This window comes from Natator depressus, chromosome 1 (assembly GCF_965152275.1).
Source record: "Natator depressus isolate rNatDep1 chromosome 1, rNatDep2.hap1, whole genome shotgun sequence".
NCBI lineage: Eukaryota > Metazoa > Chordata > Testudines > Cheloniidae > Natator > Natator depressus.
Genome location: NC_134234.1, coordinates 36,628,658 through 36,647,993, shown reverse-complemented (window position 1 = coordinate 36,647,993; position 19,336 = coordinate 36,628,658). Strand labels below are relative to the sequence as shown.

General features: G+C 40.6%; 1 protein-coding gene across 1 annotated transcript in view; it reads left to right on the top strand.

Moving 5' to 3' along the window:
* The window catches only part of CWF19L2 (CWF19 like cell cycle control factor 2), a 167,378-nt gene that overhangs the window by 29,052 nt on the left and 118,990 nt on the right, over positions 1-19,336 (top strand). Inside the window, exons 5-8 of the mRNA XM_074957402.1 lie at positions 1,688-1,807; positions 9,826-9,919; positions 12,416-12,531; positions 14,268-14,980. Of these exons, the coding sequence (XP_074813503.1) occupies positions 1,688-1,807; positions 9,826-9,919; positions 12,416-12,531; positions 14,268-14,980 (1,043 nt within the window). The remainder of the gene's footprint in view (positions 1-1,687; positions 1,808-9,825; positions 9,920-12,415; positions 12,532-14,267; positions 14,981-19,336) is intronic.

The window sequence follows — 19,336 nt, the reverse complement described above, 5'->3', positions numbered from 1 at the left end:
ATGCAACTGTGGTGGGTTTCTTTGACACCCCCCCCAGGATGTGAAATTAAATTGCATTGTGGTTGCTTTTACCGAGTGATTCAGCTATATTCACCTCTTGAACCAGAGGCTGTGTGCCACTTAGGACTAAATCAAGAATTGCTTCTCCGTTTGTGGGCTCCAGGACAAGCTGCTCCAAGAAGCAGTCATTAATGTGTCTAGAAATATTATCTCTGCATCCTGTTCTGAGGTGAGATGTATCCAGTTAATGAGGATAGTTGAAATCCTTTATAGCCTCTCCAGTCTCCCTGAGCATTTCACAATCACTGTCCACATTATGGTCATGTGGTTGGTAGTGTATTCCTACTGCTATACTCTTATTGTTAAAGCATGGAATTTTTAGCCATAGAGATTGTCTGGTACAGTTTGATTCATTTAAGATTTTTACTTTAATTGAGTCTATGCTTTCTTGAACATCCAGTGCCACTCCCCCACCAGCACAACCTTCTCTGTCATTCCTATATATATTGTACCTTAATTATCCTCATTCACCATGGTAAATTGATGATATTTTGTAGATGACCCCACTTTTTGTTCCTCCTCCTTAGCCCAAATCTCCTTTAGGAAGTGGAGTATCTTCCATTTCATATATTTGAAATTGTCTCAGGTGCATCATCTAGCAGCATTGGTTGTAAATGAGACATGACATAAGGTAGTGGCAGCTATTCAGATTGGCGCTTCAAGCCTTGAAAATTAAGGATCAGAATGAACACTATTTTTAAATTGTTCTAGAATGGTACCGGAATTCCATTCCTTTTGTTAGAATACACATGGATGTGTCTCACATTTTGATTTTGGTTAATTAGTCATTTTCATTGTGCATTTTACTGCTTTCTTTTCATGCTTCACAAATATTTTATTTGTTGTAGATGTTGTGTGATCTGTGGGGAGGGAGGAAAATATGCCTTTACCTGTTTGAGTGTGGCATATTGCCCTATATCATGGTTTATTTAATCTACTTTTTTCTTGAGATAATAGCCCTTATATTTAAAATGGCCTCAATCTGGCATTCTGTAAATGTGGTTTTGTACCTGCATTTGTTGACATGTTTCATAGAAGATAAGTGTTTAACTACTGGATTTATGGGCACGTTTGGGTACCTAGTTCTCTGGGAGCTGTCAACTGCACCCTATGATTAGATGTATATTTTGTGCCTGCTAAATTAGACCAAAGAGATCATGAAGCCAAATGCAGTAAGAATCATTAACTCTTCAGTGGTTTTGGAGTAAGGTGGCATGTAAAGTGATCTGGCAAAATGATGTACAAAACATACAATGTTCAGTGAAGAACGACATTCCTATTTACTCTAATGAATTTGTGTGCACCCACATATTTACTAGTGTGCTTGCTCATAAATAAATCACATCTAGACTAAACACCTGGAATTACAAAGAAAAGCAGTAAAAAGTCTGCATATGTAAGTGAACTTCATGAATGAAATCTTTAGAATATTTGTTTTGTATGCAAAAATGTTTTGACAGCTAGAAACTACTGTAAAATCTACACCATATATTCTAGATATCAGATGATGCCGGTCATTTTGTGAGTTTGATTTAAGCTAAGCCATATATTTTTGTTACAGAAAATGGGTGTTTACCGACTGTGGGTATTATTTTTGTTTTGGATGAAACTGTTTGTATTATTACAGAGGGATGAATGGATGACCTTAGATTTTATGTCTCTGAAAACCATGTCTGCAGCATCACTCAAAGCTGACAAAGAAACAGAAAAATTATTGGAGCAACAGAAAGCCCAAACAATTGAACAGGTAAAATATTTATATATTGCACCAGTTTTTTCTGTATCTTCCTAAATGCAGTGTATAGTTCTGTCATACACTTAAGATTTTATAAACTACGTGTACTCTAAATTGCTTAAATTAATCCTCTTTTAGATTACAATTTTATTTTTAAAATCTTCTTAAAATAGTATTTATTGACCATATGGTGGTGGTCAGGTTATTACTTGTTTAGGAAGCTTATTGTGTGATAGGAAACCCATTAACTTAAACTTCAATTAAGAAGAAAGCCAATTCTAGTAGAAAAATGATGACTAAATTAGAATGAAAAGATTAAATAATAAAAATAAATTGTATTTTTATGGCAGCTCTCTGCCATAATACTTGAATCACTTTATAGAGATCTGTTGAATAGGTAGAAATTGGCAGACTGGGGTGGGGGCAGGAGGGAGGGGGAGATTGACTTTCTGTTCAGTTCTGCAGGCAGATGGCAGACAAATATTACCTAGTATTTATATGCCCGTAGTCCTCTCTTTGACCACCCACTATTGTAGAGTTTTCCAGTTTGTTGTCCTGCCTCTAAGAAACATCAGTGTTTGACATGAGATTCCTGTTTGGATTCAATTTACATCATCCTAGTTGTTGTCCTTACTAGCTTTTGAGAAGGAGTGAAGGGGGCGATGTTTTGCTGTTGCTTTTTCAGTTATTTTTTAAACTTTTGTATACTTCTAAAGGAGTCTTCAGTGCTCAGTCCAAAAATATATGATGAATTCTTAATTCTAAGGGATATTAGCATTAGGAATGTGGTATATGATTATTTACATGTAGTTCCTGATCGCAGAAGGTATATTTTAACAGATTCTAGTTAACTACTTGTGACGGGTTCCCTGGGGTGCAGCCTAGAACTGGGGTATTGCTGAGCCCTCTGTCTTACCAACCTGGGCTCCCTCTCACACTGATGCTAGGGCAAGCTGTAAACCCCATCCAGATACTGCGCTTACACATACATCCATTGACAGGCACACACCCGGCTGAGTTACATGAATACTTTCGCCAGCCAGTCATGAATCAACAATAGAGAGGCTTCAGCTAATTCCCCTAGCTTTCCAGCCTAGGACCCCAGGGCTGTACCGTCCTGCCGTGGGCAGAAGCCTGCCCAGTGTAAGTTTATAACTAGGTTACGATTTAGTCATGGGTATTTTTAGTAAAAGTCATGGACAGGTCACGGGCAATAAACAAAAATTCATGGCCCATGACCTGTCTATGACCTTTACATAAATACCCCTGTCTAAATCTTAGGGGGGGCTGGGGGGAGGCGGGCTGGGGTGCCACTGCCCTGGGCGGGGAGGCCTGGGGAGCCGCTGCTCTGGGGGTGGACTCGTGGACACTGGCTGCTGCTTGGGTGGTCCCGGGGGCCAGCTGCTCAGGCGGTCCACAGGGACAGCCACATTGGCCATTGCTCTGGTTGCCCCCGGGACTGCTGCTCAGGCGGTCCCTGGCGCCAGCTGCACCGGCCACTGCTCGGGAGGTCCCTCGGGAGGCCACTGCTGCGGGTCTGCTCTAGCAGCAGCCGGTGTGGTGGTCCCTGGGGCTGCCTGAGCTGCTGATCCTGCAGCCAGCTGCTTGAGTGGCCCTGGGGTCAGCCACACTAGCCACTGCAGAAATCATGGAATCCATGACTTCTGTGACTTCCGTGACTGATACACAGCCTTATTTATAACCTAGTCTGCCACAAAGGTAAGTGAACGTGCACCAGCCATTGCATCCTGAGCAGATTTCCCAAGCACTTCAACCAAAACACACTGTTTTAGGTAAAATATAAAACGGATTTATTAATTACAGAAAGGTAGATTTTAAGTGATTACAAGTAATAAGTGTACAGATCAAAGTTGGTTACTTGGAAATAAAAAAAAAATGGCAATCTTAGTTCTATAAACTAAACAGGTTTTGAACCAGGCAGTGTCTCATCCTGATAGATGGTAGAGTTTCTTAATACATAGGATTCTCCTTTCCAGCCTGGGATCACCTCTCCCATTCAAAGTCTTTGTTCTCCAGATGTGTTTCCAATCTTACAGCGTATTTCAGTAACACACACATAGCAAAACTTCATAACTTTACATACCGTGATGACACATACAATCCAACAGAATATTAATGTTCAGCAGATGAAGATTTTTAAAGTAATACCTCACAAGGCATACTTTGTACACAACATTATCATAATTATTTCACAGTGGTTAATATGGGTTTCCAGGGTGCTTCTTTGGAGCACAGAGTGTCACACCACCCACTCACTTTCCCGACACAGCCATTCTTTTATGCTTTCTGCATCACAATCTCCATTCTGACAGAGCTGCTCTTGGCACACAGTGTGTGTGCTGGTGGGAGCGCCAAGGTGTCTTTAAAACTGAGTGCAGCATAGTCCAGCCACTCTTCTTCTTTCCCACAGTGTGTCCCCTATGCCCGTGGTGATGAAGAGTTGGGAGTACAAGGTAGAAACATTTCAGCCGTGCTTTGCAGCCCAGAGAACCCCTTTACTTCAGTGGTCATTCCTGCCTGCTCCCAGAGTGTTGTCAAATGGCAGGATCATGAAGGAGAATATGGCCCTCTGGTTTAGGTAGAGAAAAAGGAACTAGTGGTCAGAGGCAATAAAGGCCATTATGGCTCCCGTGCAGGGGCAAGTGCACCCTTCACTCTCAGTAGTGAAGCACTTAATGAATTTAGACTTCTGCATAATGGAGGTGCCTGCTAATCATACTCTGGGAGCACTGACTCAGAATTGGAGAGCTATATCTCTTTTTATGTATCTCCTGAGAATAGGAATTACAGTGAAGCAATTTTCTTCTTTCCACGGAGGGGGTCTCTGTCAGAACTTACTGAATCTTGTGGAAAGTGCAAACTTTTGTAATTTGGAGGTAGAAATCAAAGCTGTATCTCAAATTAAATACATTGGTTTGTATGACTGAGAGAATGCAGTTCTCCTTCAGTTGACTGCAGATGTGTATTCCACTCTGCTGTGCATTCACACAGCACACCAAAGCCCGAAGACTGCCTAGCACTACTCATAGGGGCAGTGCTTGTACCCTCTGGCCTGTAGACCTGCTGATGGCAATTTAAGAGCAGTGCCGCCTGATTCCCCCTTAGTTCCTTCTCACTGCCTGTAGCTTGAATTGGAGTGTTGTGTGGTTTTTTATTTCACACTTTTTCTATCTCAGTGTTCCTGTGATTCTGTTCTATATAGTTAGTTATAGTAGTACCCTTAGGTTTTAGTTAGTAGTTAAGTACGATTTAGCCTGGTAGGATGCCCTCACCAGGTTTTAAACACTGCCCAGCATGTCGGTGGCTATCCCTTATAGTGACCTTATAGTTCAAGAACAGAACGCCGATGGCAAGAGGCTTGTGCCTTAAGCAGCATCTTATGGAGCAGGCCGTGCAACCTACTTCAGTGACGGGGACCCGTGCAGATTGTCTGTTCCTAAAAATTAACCATGAGTTATAGAAAGTCATAGTCCACACTACCAGTAGAGAATGCCCTGATCAGCACTGTACCTACTAAAGTACAGTAAACATTTTATGATTTTTTGTCTCAGGATGTTCATATTCTTTGAATTCTCTTCTAAATCCCATCTAATTGCAAATGCATTTATATTTTGTAAGATGTAAGATTTTAATCAGCAAGCATGAAAGCAGCTAACGGCATTTTGGGCTGTATAAGTAGGAGCATTGCCAGCAAATCGAGGGATGTGATCATTCCCCTCTATTCAGCATTGGTGAGGCCTCATCTGGAGTACTGTGTCCAGTTTTGGGCCCCACACTACAAGAAGGCTGTGGAAAAATTGGAAAGAGTCCAGCGGAGGGCAACAAAAATGATTAGAACACATGATTTATGAGGAGAGGCTGAGGGAACTGGGGATGTTTAGTCTACGGAAGAGAAGAATGAGGGGGGATTTGATAGCTGCTTTCAACTACCTGAAAGGGGGTTCCAAAGAGGATGGCTCTAGACTGTTCTCAGTGGTAGCAGATGACAGAACAAGGAGTAATGGTCTCAAGTTGCAGTGGGGGAGATTTAGGTTGGATATTAGGAAAAACTTTTTCACTAGGAGGGTGGTGAAACACTGGAATGCGTTACCTAGGGAGATGGTGGCATCTTCTTCCCTAGATTTTTTTAATGTCAGGCTTGACAATTTTTTAATGTCAGGCTTGACATCCTGGCTGGGATGATTTAATTGGGGATTGGTCCTGCTTTGAGCAGGGGGTTGGACTAGATGACCTCCTGAGGTCCCTTCCAACCCTGATATTCTATGAACTGAACTGGCTGTTTACCGCATCTTTCAAAATTTTAGAACTAGTAGATTTCATCCTCACACCTAATTTTCATTCATAGATTGGAAGAGGAAAACAGGTTTTCGTGCTTTTTCAACTTCCAATTTGTATTTTAACGTTGAATGAATTAGTCATTGAACTGTACTGAATTTAAATTAAGAAAATATTCTCTATGCACTTGCAGAAGAGGCTACTGCTGTCAAAAGCAGGTTTAGCACTTCAGGAAATTCTGGTTCCAGATGTTTTGTCAGTGATTTCCACCAGTTCAATGGTTTAACGTTCTTTAAAACTTGGCAACAAACATTTACTGCTTAATATTATTTTTGTATTCAGTGTTCATGATTTAAATATATCGCAATAATTTTAGGCCTTAACATTGGTTGTCAATTTTACTTTGAAATAGGCTAATATTTAAAAAAAATATTTAAATCCAAGCTAAATAAATACATCATTTTTTAAATCATTGATTTTTGTTCACTCTGCATTCCTAACTGTTTTAGTTCCCTTTTTTATTTTCAAACTTAGCAAAGGAAGTATGGTTTCTTAAGGCCAACTTACATAGCAAGTTTGAAGTTTCAGAGTTCAGGCAATTTTGACAGGTTTCAGAGTAACAGCAGTGTTAGTCTGTATTCGCAAAAAGAAAAGGAGTGCTTGTGGCACCTTAGAGACTAACCAATTTATTTGAGCATAAGCTTTCGTGAGCTACAGCACACTTCAAGGAGGAGAAAATAGTGGTCAGAATTAATTTGTTACATGAAGGAAAACATTTTTTTAACCTCCTTATAAGTCAAAAATAGCTTGAATAGGTTTTTGCTTGAAAATTCACCTTTGGGGGTAAACTTCAGCCCTCCCCCACCAAAAAAGTTCTGAACATCTGAAAATGGTATTAGAATTGAAACTTGCAATCATTAAAACTGCTGTTGATACTTCTCTCTCCTCTGTGTCTTCTCATTTGCAATTGAATGTTGGTTTTCTCAAACCCTTTCTTGAAGGATAAGAATATAAGAATAGCCATTCTGGGTCAGTTCAATGGTCCATCAAGCCCAGTATCCTGTCTCACAGAGGCCAGTACCAACCCTTCATGGGGAGTGTGAAGAACAGGGCAATTATAGAGTGGTCCACCTGTGTCTTCCCTTTGTGGCAGTCAGAGGTTAATTGTACGTTGTGTGGAAAAAATACTTCCTCCTGTTTGTTTTAAATCTCCTGCCTATTAATTTCATTGGGTTTTTGTATTGTGAGAAAGGGTAAATAACACATCTCTGTTCACTTTTTCCAGACCATTCATGATTCTATAGACAACTATCATATTCTCCCTTAGTCTTCTCTTTTCTAAGCTGAACAGCCCAAATCTTTTTAGTTTCTCTTTGTATGGAAGTTGTTCCATACCCTTGATCATCCTTGTTGCCCTTCTCTGAAACTTTTCCAGTTCCACTATATTCTTTTTTTGAGATGGGGCAACAAGAATTTGGAACAATATTCAAGGTGTAATGGAAGCATGGATTTATATAGTGGCATTAAGATATTTTCTGTCTCTTTGCTTAATAGTTCCTAATATTCTGTTAGCCTTTTTGACTGCTGCTGTACATTAAGCTGAAGTTCAGAGAACTATCCACAGTGACTCCAAGATCTTTGAGTGATAATAGCTAATTTAGAACCCATAATTGTGAATGTGTAGTTGGGATTGTTTTCCAGTGTGCATTATCTTACATTTATCAGTATTAAATTTCATCTTCCATTTTGTCACCCAGAAGAGATCCCTATGTAACTCTTCACAGTTAGCTTTGGACTTAAGTATCTTGAATAATTTGGTATCATCTGCAAATGTTGCCACCTCACTGTTCATTTCCTTTTCCAGATCATTTATGAATATATTGACCAGCACAGGTCCCAGTATATGTCCTTGGGCGGACTCTGCTGTTTACCTCTCTCCATTGTGAAAACCGATCATTTATTCTTACCCTCTGTTTCCTATCTTTAACCTGTTACTGATCCATGAGAGTATCTTCCTTGTTATGCCATGACTGCTTACTTTGCTTAAGAGACTTTGACGTGGGACCATGTCAAAGACTTTCTGAATGGCCAAGTACACTATATCGATTGGCTTACCCTTGTCCATATGCTTGTTTAAACCCTCAAACAATTCTAATAGTTTGGTGAGGCATGACTTCCTTTCTCAAAAAGGGCATATTGGCTTTTCCCCAACAAATTGTGTTTATCTATGTTTCTGATAATTTTGTTCTTTACTATAGTTTCAACCAACTTGCCTGGGACTGAAGTTAGGCTCACTGGCCTGTCATGGCCAGGATCGCCTCTAGATCCCTTTTTAAAAATCATCTTTACTTTAAGTATCGGAGGGGTAGCCGTGTTAGTCTGTATCCACAAAAACAACGAGGAGTCTGGTGGCACCCTAAAGACTAACAGATTTATTTGGGCATAAGCTTTCGTGGGTAAAAAACCCCGTCTGAAGAAGTGGGTTTTTTACCCATGAAAGCTTATGCCGAAATAAATCTGTTAGTCTTTAGGGTGCCACTGGACTTCTTGTTACCTTTGCATTAGCAACCTTCCAGTTATTTGGTACAGAGGCTTATTTCAGCGATCAATTACATACTACAGTTAGTAGTTCTGTATTGCATATTTGAGTTTCTTCAGAACTCTTGGATGAATACCATCTGATCCTGGTGGTGATTACTGATTAATTTGTCAATTTATTGATAAACCTCTTCTATTGACACCTCAGTGTGGGACAGTTCCTGAGATTTGTCATCCAAAAAGAATAGCTCTGATGGGATATCTCCCCCACATTCTCTGCACTGAAGACTGATGCAAAGAATTCATTTAGCTTCTCTGCCATTGCCTTGTTTTTCTTGACTGCTCCTTTACCACCTTGATCGTTTAGCGTCCTACTGCCTCTCTGGGTGGCTTCATGCTTCTGATGTACTTAAAAAGAACCCAAAACCTGTTATTTTTTTGCATCCTTAGCATAACATACTTCCTCCAGAGCTGCTTCTTTACTGCTTTTTATTTTAATTTTAATAAGCTGACAAGAGCAACCAAAAAACCCTCACTATTGGATCATGGGGGTTTTACCAAGAAAATCTAATGCCTGCTATTAGTGGTTAGAATTATAGAGAAATACTATACCAGATCTGTCCTGGGATTCTTGGACAGACATAGGCACAGATAGAATTCTGTCAGTTATTTAAGGATATGTAAGTGGGAGCAATTCCCAAAGTGTTGAGACCTTCATTTATTTCCTGTCAACTTCTTTAGTGCTAAGAAGAAGTGATGTAGTGGAATGTTTAGTTCTTGTTTAACAAACTGTAATTTTGAAAGTACACTCATCTGAACTGCAAAAGGAAGTCTTACAGAGATTATTCTTTGGAAGAAAATATTGAAGAAAATGATGTCCAGTACTACTGTATATAGAAAAGACACACATTTCCTCAAAACATTCATAATTATTTCCTGCTTACAGATGTAGTTGATTCTTCACCTGGCTATTTTTCCTGAATTAGTATTTTTAAAAAAAATATTGAAAGTTACATTGCCCTGTCAAACTTTTTGTTTTAAAGTTCCAGCACAAGGTTTCTTAACGAGATTGTCATTTGGGTATGTTTAAACGGATTACATTTCTGTATGGATCATACAAAATAATTAAAAAGTTGTAATAGCAACTGTTAGACAAAGTGGATTTTTGTGCATCAGTTGAAAATTGTTTTCTATAGTCTAGACTTTATGAAAGAGAGCTGAACCCCTACTGGAAAGATGGTGGAACAGGTTTACCACCAGAAGAGGGTGAAGCAACTTCAGTTAAAAAAGGTAAAAAAATAATTTTTAGTAAGAAAAGCTCTGTGTGTTCCCCTCAGAGACGTTTATGCTGTAAAATGGTCAGCATAGCCGAGCTCTCAGTTACTTACAGTGAAGACAAATGAAGTAAAACTTGTTTCAGTAGCAAATATTGGGTTAAAACCATAATACATTGTTTCGCAGAATATTTCTTGACTGCTTTATAATCTTGAGTGGTTTGACCTTCAGTTTCTACACAGATTTTCTCTCATTTGAACTAATTAAAGGAAAGAATGATTCCACCAGGACATGATAAATTGTTGTCATCTCATTTGATTCCTTTCATTCCATTACACAAATTACAGTTTTAAAATATTCAACTACAGAAATCTGTGAGTCACATTTAAATGAAATACATTAAGAATGCAGTTTGTGAAAAACATTATTTCTGTAACCTTTTCACTTCAGTTCTTACCCTTGAGTTATCCTATCTATTTCCAGCAAGTGCACTTACGAAATATGTCACATAACATTTATAAAATATTAAGGACTCTTATATGCTGGGTGGTAGGGAGTAGTAAGGGGCCCCTGTTGGGAATCCATACCCACTTATTCGGTGGACAATTTGTATGGACTATAGGCTTCCAGGGGTCTCCCTCACGCCAGCGATCACATGGACAGGAACGCCCATGGCCTGGCTCGAAGAGCCATCTTTTCTCCCTAGGAGGTGAAGAGCAGCAGAGTCCTTCAGGATCTTGGGAACCCTACTAATATCCCCAGCAAAAGAATCTAGTTACTAATTTAGTTTTGAAGGAAAGGGGGATTTGACTTGCATGTGAGGGAGGTGACAGAGAGTGGACTCAAGAAAGGGCATGTCCATGTGCTGCTCCTTCCTGTAAAACACCCATTATATGTTGAAATAACAAAATGGAGAAGATTACAGAAAATCAGTTGTACCATCAATATACGCACAATGTTAAACTAAATAACTATGTAAATCTTCTTATTGTCTGTTTTCCTTTTTCTCCCCCACTGTAGGTTGCTCTTCCTCATATATCATGTCTAAAATTAGGTTGTAAGATCCCCACATCAGGGACCATGTATTTTATTTCCATGCCTTATCCCTTGTACGTGTTATGATGCTGTATAAAAAATACATCTCTCTCCCAGGAACACCTGCTCCATGAGATGCACTCTCTGTTCCTCCTTCCCCCTCAAATGTGACCCTTGCAGGCAATGCAGACTCATCACCCTTCCACACCTCATCAGTGAAACATCTTGCCAGTGGGGCCTGCGGCCATATGCACATTATGTATGGGGCTTACTATTGGCAATGGCTAGGAGCAGCGATGCTGGATGCTGATTGCCCCTTCACATTTGGCTCCAGGCCTTCTATGCCAGGTTGCACGGCAGCAGGGCCAAAATTGAGCAAGTGACATTGCAACCTGGTGCACAGAAGTCGTAGTGCCACAAATTCTTGCTTAAGTGGGCAGTGGGATAGCCAGTGCTGCTGCTCCTTGCCATCGCTGTGGAGATGGCTGTTGCACCAGGGCTCTCCTGCAAAGAGCCTGCCTGGCCTTGACTTGCTCCTAGCAGCCTGCTTCCCCCCTCGGGATGGGAAGTGATGCTGCACCTGGGTGGGCCAGGCTGGACGGCAGCAGCTTAGTGTCACACAGACTTGGCAGGCGAGGCACAGGGGCCAGTGGATGCAGTGGGGAGAGCTCCACAAAGACTGATGGTGTGTACCAGTCAAAAATTTCTGCGGGTGCCCCTGCACCTTCCCACCAGGCACCCTCAACCACTACATTTTGTAATCTCAACTCTGAGACACTCATTTGGCTCAATGGGTATGTCTACATGGGGATAAAAAACCGCAGTTGGTTGGGTTAGCTGGCTTGGACTCACAGAGCTTGGGCTCTGGGGCTGAAAAATTGCTGTGTATATGTTTGAGCTTGGGCTGGAGCATGAGTTCTGAGACGCTGCAAGAGTGGAGGGTCCAGGGCTCAGGCTGGAGCCTGAGCTCTGGGACCCTCTGAGGGATCCTATGTTTGGGCACCAGCCTGAGCCCAAACATCTACACATGAATTCGTAGCCCTGCAGCCCAAGCCCCATGAGTCTGAGTCAGCTGACCCATGCCAGCTGCGGCCATGCCATACTCCCATGTACCCCCATTTGGTTCTGCTTGTTCTGGTAGAGAAACCAACAAACTACTTGTCAAGAAACTGATCATCTTTGAATTCAACTAATGTAAATTTCTAAGAAGAAATATTTGGTGTGAAAGACTAGAAGATTTGCATCTGTTCTATGTATTCAGGATAGGAAGAAAGACAATATTTTATTACAATATTTTCAGTTGGGGCAAGAACGTGAAGGTAGAAAGCTAGATGTACTCCATGTCAGCATACAAAATAGGTCTGTCTGAGGTAATTTAAGTTTCTTTGCCGCATGTAGCGTATACAATAAGTATTAGGTAATAAAAGCTAACCCTGAAATACAAAAATATCACATCTAATTCTTTTGTTCCTTTAGTTAAAATGGTGGAAGACGGTGGATTAAGTTGGTTAAAGAAATCTTATCAAAGGATGAAGGAGCAGGCTGAGAGAGAGAAACGAAATTTTGAGGAAATTGTAGCTGAAAGATATGGGGTAAGCATCTTAAGAGGAAAAGTATTCTCCTTGTTTACAGTTTTTAAGCTTTTGGAAAAGGTCAAACCCCTGTAAAGGCAGAAGTATTTAATGTATAGCTTAAGACATGATCAAGCTCTGTTGTTCTTGAAACTTCCATCAGGTGATGAAGGTGTTAATACTGTCAGACTTCATAGAATCATAGAATATCAGGGTTGGAAGGGACCTCAGGAGGTCATCTAGTCCAACCCCCTGCTCAAAGCAGGACTGATCCCCGACTAAATCAGACTTGGATTTGCATGATTTTGCATGCTACCTTTTTTCACTGTGGGGTACTAGACTGTAGTTAAAATATTTCTTTCACTTCATCCAGGTTCTTATATGGTCCCCATTATGATGTATCTGAGCACCTTCCAAAATTATCTGTATTTGCAGGGATATTTCTTTCAGATACGTGTCCACGTGTGCACACAAGAAGTTCGGCGATATCTGTGGTATGAGGAAGGGTTATGATTCCCAGTTTGAGGGACACACTTGTGCTAGTGCTCATCGAGCTAGTGTGCTGAAGAGAGTAGCATAGCTGGGGGAGGAAGGGCAGCAGTGAGCAGCAGCACAGGGTAGCCGCGCTGTGTGTGTACAGCCCATGCGGGTTTGTACTCTGCACTTCTAGCCCACCCAGCTGTTCACCGTTGCCCATGCTACCCTGGCTTCACTACTAATTTTAGGGTGCTAGCTCCATGAGAGCTAGAGCAAGTGTGTCCACACGAGCTGAGAATCCCACCCTGAGCTCCAAGTATAAACATATCCTTTGTGATGGTGTTATCCGTGTAACAAGTTGGAGAGTTATGTGAGAAATTAATTTTATCATGCATCCGTTGGCCATTTTACCTGCAATCCGTCTTTACCAAGAGTGCTTCTCACTTGCTAAACCTCTGAGTAGTTTTCAAAAGCTAACCTTTAAGAAAATAAACTGCCATAAAAACATGTACCTCTCAACCCCACCCCGCAAAACATGGTGAAATTATTATTCAAAATTATTGATGAAAGGTGCAGGATATATGGTATTCAATCATATACCAAGAATAGGTTTAGGAATATTTGAAGGGGACAAATGCTGAGTCGTCTTCATTTGAGTTTGTTAGCGCCGCTCACTGACATTCTGGAGATGCTGGGATGGCTTCTTACTACAACCAGAAAATAGGACTCCTGTCCTCCTTGGCTTGTGAATGCCAGTGAAGTAGTACTGGGGGCAGCAAGTGGATGAGATTGTTTCCCTAAGTGAGGCAAGGTGCCAGTGATTCTTCAGGAAAGCTACCATGGGGTCCCTACTGAAAACAGTTGATGCTGCATGTCATGCAGCCTGCCGACTGCTATGCCGTTCTGCAATATCTCTTTTTTAAAAAACCAAAAAGAGGTAATTCAGAAGTTTGTGACAGGATAAGCATACAGTTTTAGATTTCCTTGACCCTGATCAGTCAGAACTTTAGGCCTGAATATTGGGTAGAAACTTCACTGGTCGTGTAAATCATTGATTTTCTTCTAGTGATGGTTAAAAGTTAAATATCCATGCTGATAAGTTTTAGAAATGTCCCCTGTGATATTACCGCCGCTGCATGACTTATGTGGCCATCCCAAATTTAGACCACTAAAACTGTTACACCATATAACGCTATCATGTATTCTCTCTCTCATGCTTGTTGTTAATGTGAACATGATTTTAAAAATAATGCCATTATATTTTTCCTTCTGTCTTGTAGTCAGTGGAAATATTTCAGTCAAGATGGGAAGAAGCTGAAGAAGCTGCATCGAAACAGGAAAATGAATATAGAAAAGGAAGATGGAGGAAATTTAACTATTCAAAGATTGAGAAAAAAGATAGAGAGCACCACATGGAAAAAGAAACACACGATGAAGGTGACAGAATCAAGGGTACGTGTGAAGGACATTCTAGAGATAGGCATAATAAGGTATATCCACTGGAAGAAAGAGGTTATAGAAAAGACACGTCAAGAGAAGAACAAGAATATAGACAATGTAGCACAGACTCTGAGTTTAGAGACAATTGTTACAAAGCAGCAAAACGTTCTGATGCAAAACAAAGTCAGAAGACGGTTTCCTCTCTAAGCAATTTGAAATATAAATTTTTGAAACCTTCTGAGGATGATTTCTCATCTGTTAGTAAAGACTACAAGCTACAGCAGTCCTCATTAAAACTACCATCTTGTAGCTCTTTGAGCAGCAATTTCCAAAAACCTGGTAAGGAAAGTGAAGAAAAAACACCGTGGAGCAGAACACACATAAAAGATGAAAATGAGAAACCAACATTAGATCAAAAGCCATTGAAAATGGAAAAAACTACTTATCATGAGGGAGCTGCAAAGGCTGAAAGGGAGAAGATGCAGGAAGAGAACCTTGGAAACATCCCCAAAAAGAAAGTGCTATTGCCAGACAGCAAAGCATCATATTCTGGGTATCTTATGATTTATTTTGCTAGATGTCATATATATATTTTCAAGTTAGTTTGTAGGAGGTATCTGTCTGCTGCCATACCTCACTGGGCTGGGATCTTATCAGATCTCCAAACATGTTTGAGCCTGATTAGTTCTTGAATGGAAAACCCAGACCTATAGAAAATGATTTAGTAGATGTGACATTCTGAGTCCGTGATAAACTAAACCAGCATGGTAGCCAAGGGCCCTGTCGGGCTCAGTGGTGTAGTCTTTTTGGAAAGATTTTAAGCATATCTTATCTCTGATAGACATTAAAGACCACTTGCCCGTGAGTAGGGATGCAACCATTAGTAACCTGGCAAAATTAAAAATTCAGAAGCTTCATTCGGCCAACCTTCATTTCTAGTGCGGTTTCCTTCGGCTGCTGACCGTCTGCTACCCCGTGTGACCCCAACCATTGTATAGTGTTGCTGAGTACTGAACTACTAAAAGAACTACTTCTCCAACCCTGGATATGGCTGCACTTCAGTGTTGAGTGAAGTGAAATGTATATTTATGTAAATATGGTTTATTAAGTCTCTCTGGGATCTTTTGGGGTGAAAAGGCACGATGTATAAATTTAAAGTTGGTGACATTACTGTTTTCTTTAGAAAATTTTGGAGGGCTGAGAACACTTATGCAGCTTTTAAAAATACATTTCACCATAGTTATGTAGCATTTTACCTTTTTAAGTGCGCTAAAGTGGCACTTTTTCTGTAGAATATAGTGTTTTAATCTTGGAATTTAGCTTTCTTCTTGACTCTTTGGTATTTGGGAGTCATCGCTTTCAAAGCTAAAGTAGGTTTCAGAGTAGCAGCCGTGTTAGTCTGTATTCGCAAAAAGAAAAGGAGGACTTGTGGCACCTTAGAGACTAATCAATTTATTGGAGCATAAGCTTTCGTGAGCTACAGCTCACTTCATCGGAGGCATGCTGTGGAAAAAAAGCTAAAGTAGGCAATGTAGGAAATATCTATTTTGATTTGACACGTATGATTTTTCAGTCATATTGCCCATGACAGTGGATTACTTTACCCTTTCTTTGAACATTGGTGTACAGTAAAGTCTGCTTCCTACTATTGAGAGAGGCTGTGGAATAATATTTCATCTACAACTTAAACAAGTAGAACCTACTTGTAAGTAAGTGTCTGGGTGTGCTGAATGGCAAAATAACCGGGGAAAACTAAGGTAACAATATAGCATGGATAGATTTGGTAGATTAAAGAGATGAGGTCGTATGTTAAAGTAATAGGTTTTATTCCGATGTAAATGACAGAGAAAGCATCAGTCTGAATGTATATTTTCAGGGGGGTTAAAAAGAGACTACAAAGCAATGTGTAGTAAGAATTACTGTTCTTCTGTCTGTGTTGATATAATGAAGGAAAATAGAGAGTAATTGTGGAAAGAAGTTAGAAAAATCACTGGACTTTTATGCAGGTCCTGGCCACCCATCCTTTGTTATCACCAAGACCCCAATCCTGTGAATGCTTATGCACATGTTTAAGTTTACTACTGTGAGTAGCAAGTTCTGTTCAAGTACTGGGACTATTCTCAGTAGTAAAGTTGAGCATGTGCATAAGTGTTTGTAGGATCAGGGCCCAAATGAGATCTAAGTTTGAAGAATTTGATAAATGTAGGAAAAGTGGGCAAGCAACGAAGTGTTCAGCAACAAGAACACGTGAGGTCTCTTCTTGATAAGAGACCAGTTGGAAAGAGGAATTCATGAAAATAGTGATTTCTAAAGGTATGTCTACAGTTATGGTGTGTAGAGTACAAGCACTGCCCGCACAGGTATAAATAGCGGTGTAGATGGTAGGGCACTGCTTAGGCAAGTAGAGTGCTCGACACTCCTGAACTCCTTGGGTATATACCCTATATATATATATATATATATACACGCACGCACGCACGCCCAAGCAGTGCCTCCCATATTTACAATGCTATTATTAGCAGTGTAGTGTCCCATTATCTCCTCTTTGCTAGAGCTTTCCCTCCTGCCATCCCACTGCTGGAGCCTTTCACTGCAGTGTGTAGCTACATGCCACAGTGACAAGTGTGGACACAATCTGTCTTTCACTATGGTGCATAGCTACGTGTGTACTGCCTGCATTCTGCACACCACCGTAAGTGAAGACATAGCCTTTGTTTCCCATATATTATGTTGTTTAAGTTACTGATGAACAGGTCTTATGGGCAGATTATAAATTAGGTTCTGGTGATGAACAGTTGGGTTGTAACATCAGGGAGGTGTTTCTTATCAGTATTCAGTCTTTTCAGTTATAAAAACAGACAAGCAGAGTTTGACAGTTCCTTGCACTTTGTGGGTAGGTGGAGGTCTCCCAAACAACAGAGGCACCGAGAGTGTCTGTCACTAACTGGGATTGATGGAGGAAAGCAGTAGATGTGATATATCTTGATTTTAGTAAGGATTTTAACACAGTCCCACAGGACATTCTCATAAGTGACCTAGAGAAATGTGGACGAGATGAAATTCGTATAAGGTGGGTGTACAATTGATTGACAGACTATACTCAAAAATAGTTATCAATGATTTGCTGTCAGACTGGGAGGGAGTATATAGGGGTCAGTCCCAACTTCAATACCATTCAGTATTTTCATTAATGACTTGGACAATGGAATGAAGAGTATGCTTATAAAGTTTACAAATGGCCACCAAGCTGGTGGGGGGGATGCATGCACTTTGAAGGATAGCATTAGACTTCAAAATGACCTCACTAAATTAGAGAATTGATCTGAAATTAGCAAGTTGAAATTCATTAAAGACAAGTGCAAAGTACTACATGTAAGAAGGAAAAATCAAATGCACAACTACAAAATGGGGAATAACTGGCTAAGCACCAGTACATCTGAAAAGGATTTGGGGGTTATAGTGGATCACACTGAATATGAATCACAATGTGACGCAGTTGCAAAAAAGGCTAATATCACCTTGGGTGTGTTAACTGGAGTGTCATATGTAAGACACAGCAGGTAATTGTTCCACTCTTCTTGGCACTGGTGAGGGCTCAGCTGGAGTACTGTGACCAGATGAGAGCCACACTGCTGGACAGATGTAGATGAATTGGAGAGAGTCCAGAGGAGAACTACAAAAATGATAAAAAGTTTAGAAAACCTGACCTCTGAAGAAAGGTTAATCAAACTGGTCTGTATAGTCTTGAGAAAAGAAGATGGAGAGGGGGACCTGATGCATCGTCACATATATTAATGGCTGTTAGAAAGAGAATGGTGGTCACTTGTTCTCCATATCCACTGAAGGTAGGACAAGAAGTAATGGCCTTAATTGCAACAAGAAAGATTTAGGTTAGATATTAGGAATAACTTTATAAGGATTAATAGGATTACAAAGGAGATTGTGGAATCACCACTTTGGAGGTTTTTAAGAACAGATTGGACAAACACCTGTCAAGGATGGTCTAGGTTTACTTGGTCCTGCTTCAGTAAAGGGGGCTGGAATTGATGACTTATCGTGGTCCCTTTCCAGTCTACATTTCTGTGATTCTACTACACCTGTCTATGAAAACAGCCTTCCTGGTGGCCAACACTTCTGCTTGAAGTATGGAGAAATGGGAGCTGTGGTGGCAAACCCTCCCTTTCACAGTGTTCTTCAGAGACAAAGTTACATTACATCCACATCCTTGATTTCTACCTAAAGTTTCTTCTAAATTCCATATTAATCAGGTTATTCATTTCCTGGTTTTGTTTCTGAAGCCACACCAGTCAAGGGAGGGAGCCGCCTTAGATTTTTTGGATATCAGAAGAATACTGGCTTTCTACTCAGACAGAACCAATCATTTCAGGGAAGTCTTCTAGACTTCGTGTCAATTGACAGATCCAGAGAATCTGCAATTTCATCCAAGACTTTGAAAATAGATTTCTGTGCATATTACCTCTTATTATGATGCCAACATTCATCTCCTTCTAGAGTGATAACCCATTCTACAAGGTCCCAATTAACTTTTATGGCCCTGTTGAAAGATGTCCCAGTTGCTGAAATTTTCAGAGCCACAACCTAGTCCTCAGTACATACCTTTTCCAAATATTATGCTCTGATTAGAGCAGATGCTGCAGTTGGCAATGCAGTCTTGTCTTCAGTGTTCTGTTTGACTCTGAGGCTCCCACCTCCATCAAGGGATACTGCTTGGGAGTCACCCTGAAGTAGAGCATCATTGTTCATGTTGTGCAGTAACTGAACTTCTTCCAGATGTGTCCCCTTATGGCTGCTCCGCTACTTTCCCCTCCTTCCCCCCTTTCTCACTGCTTCAGAGTCTTGTGTTTCGGGACTTTGCAGTAGAGAAGGAACTGGGGGCAGTTCACCTGTG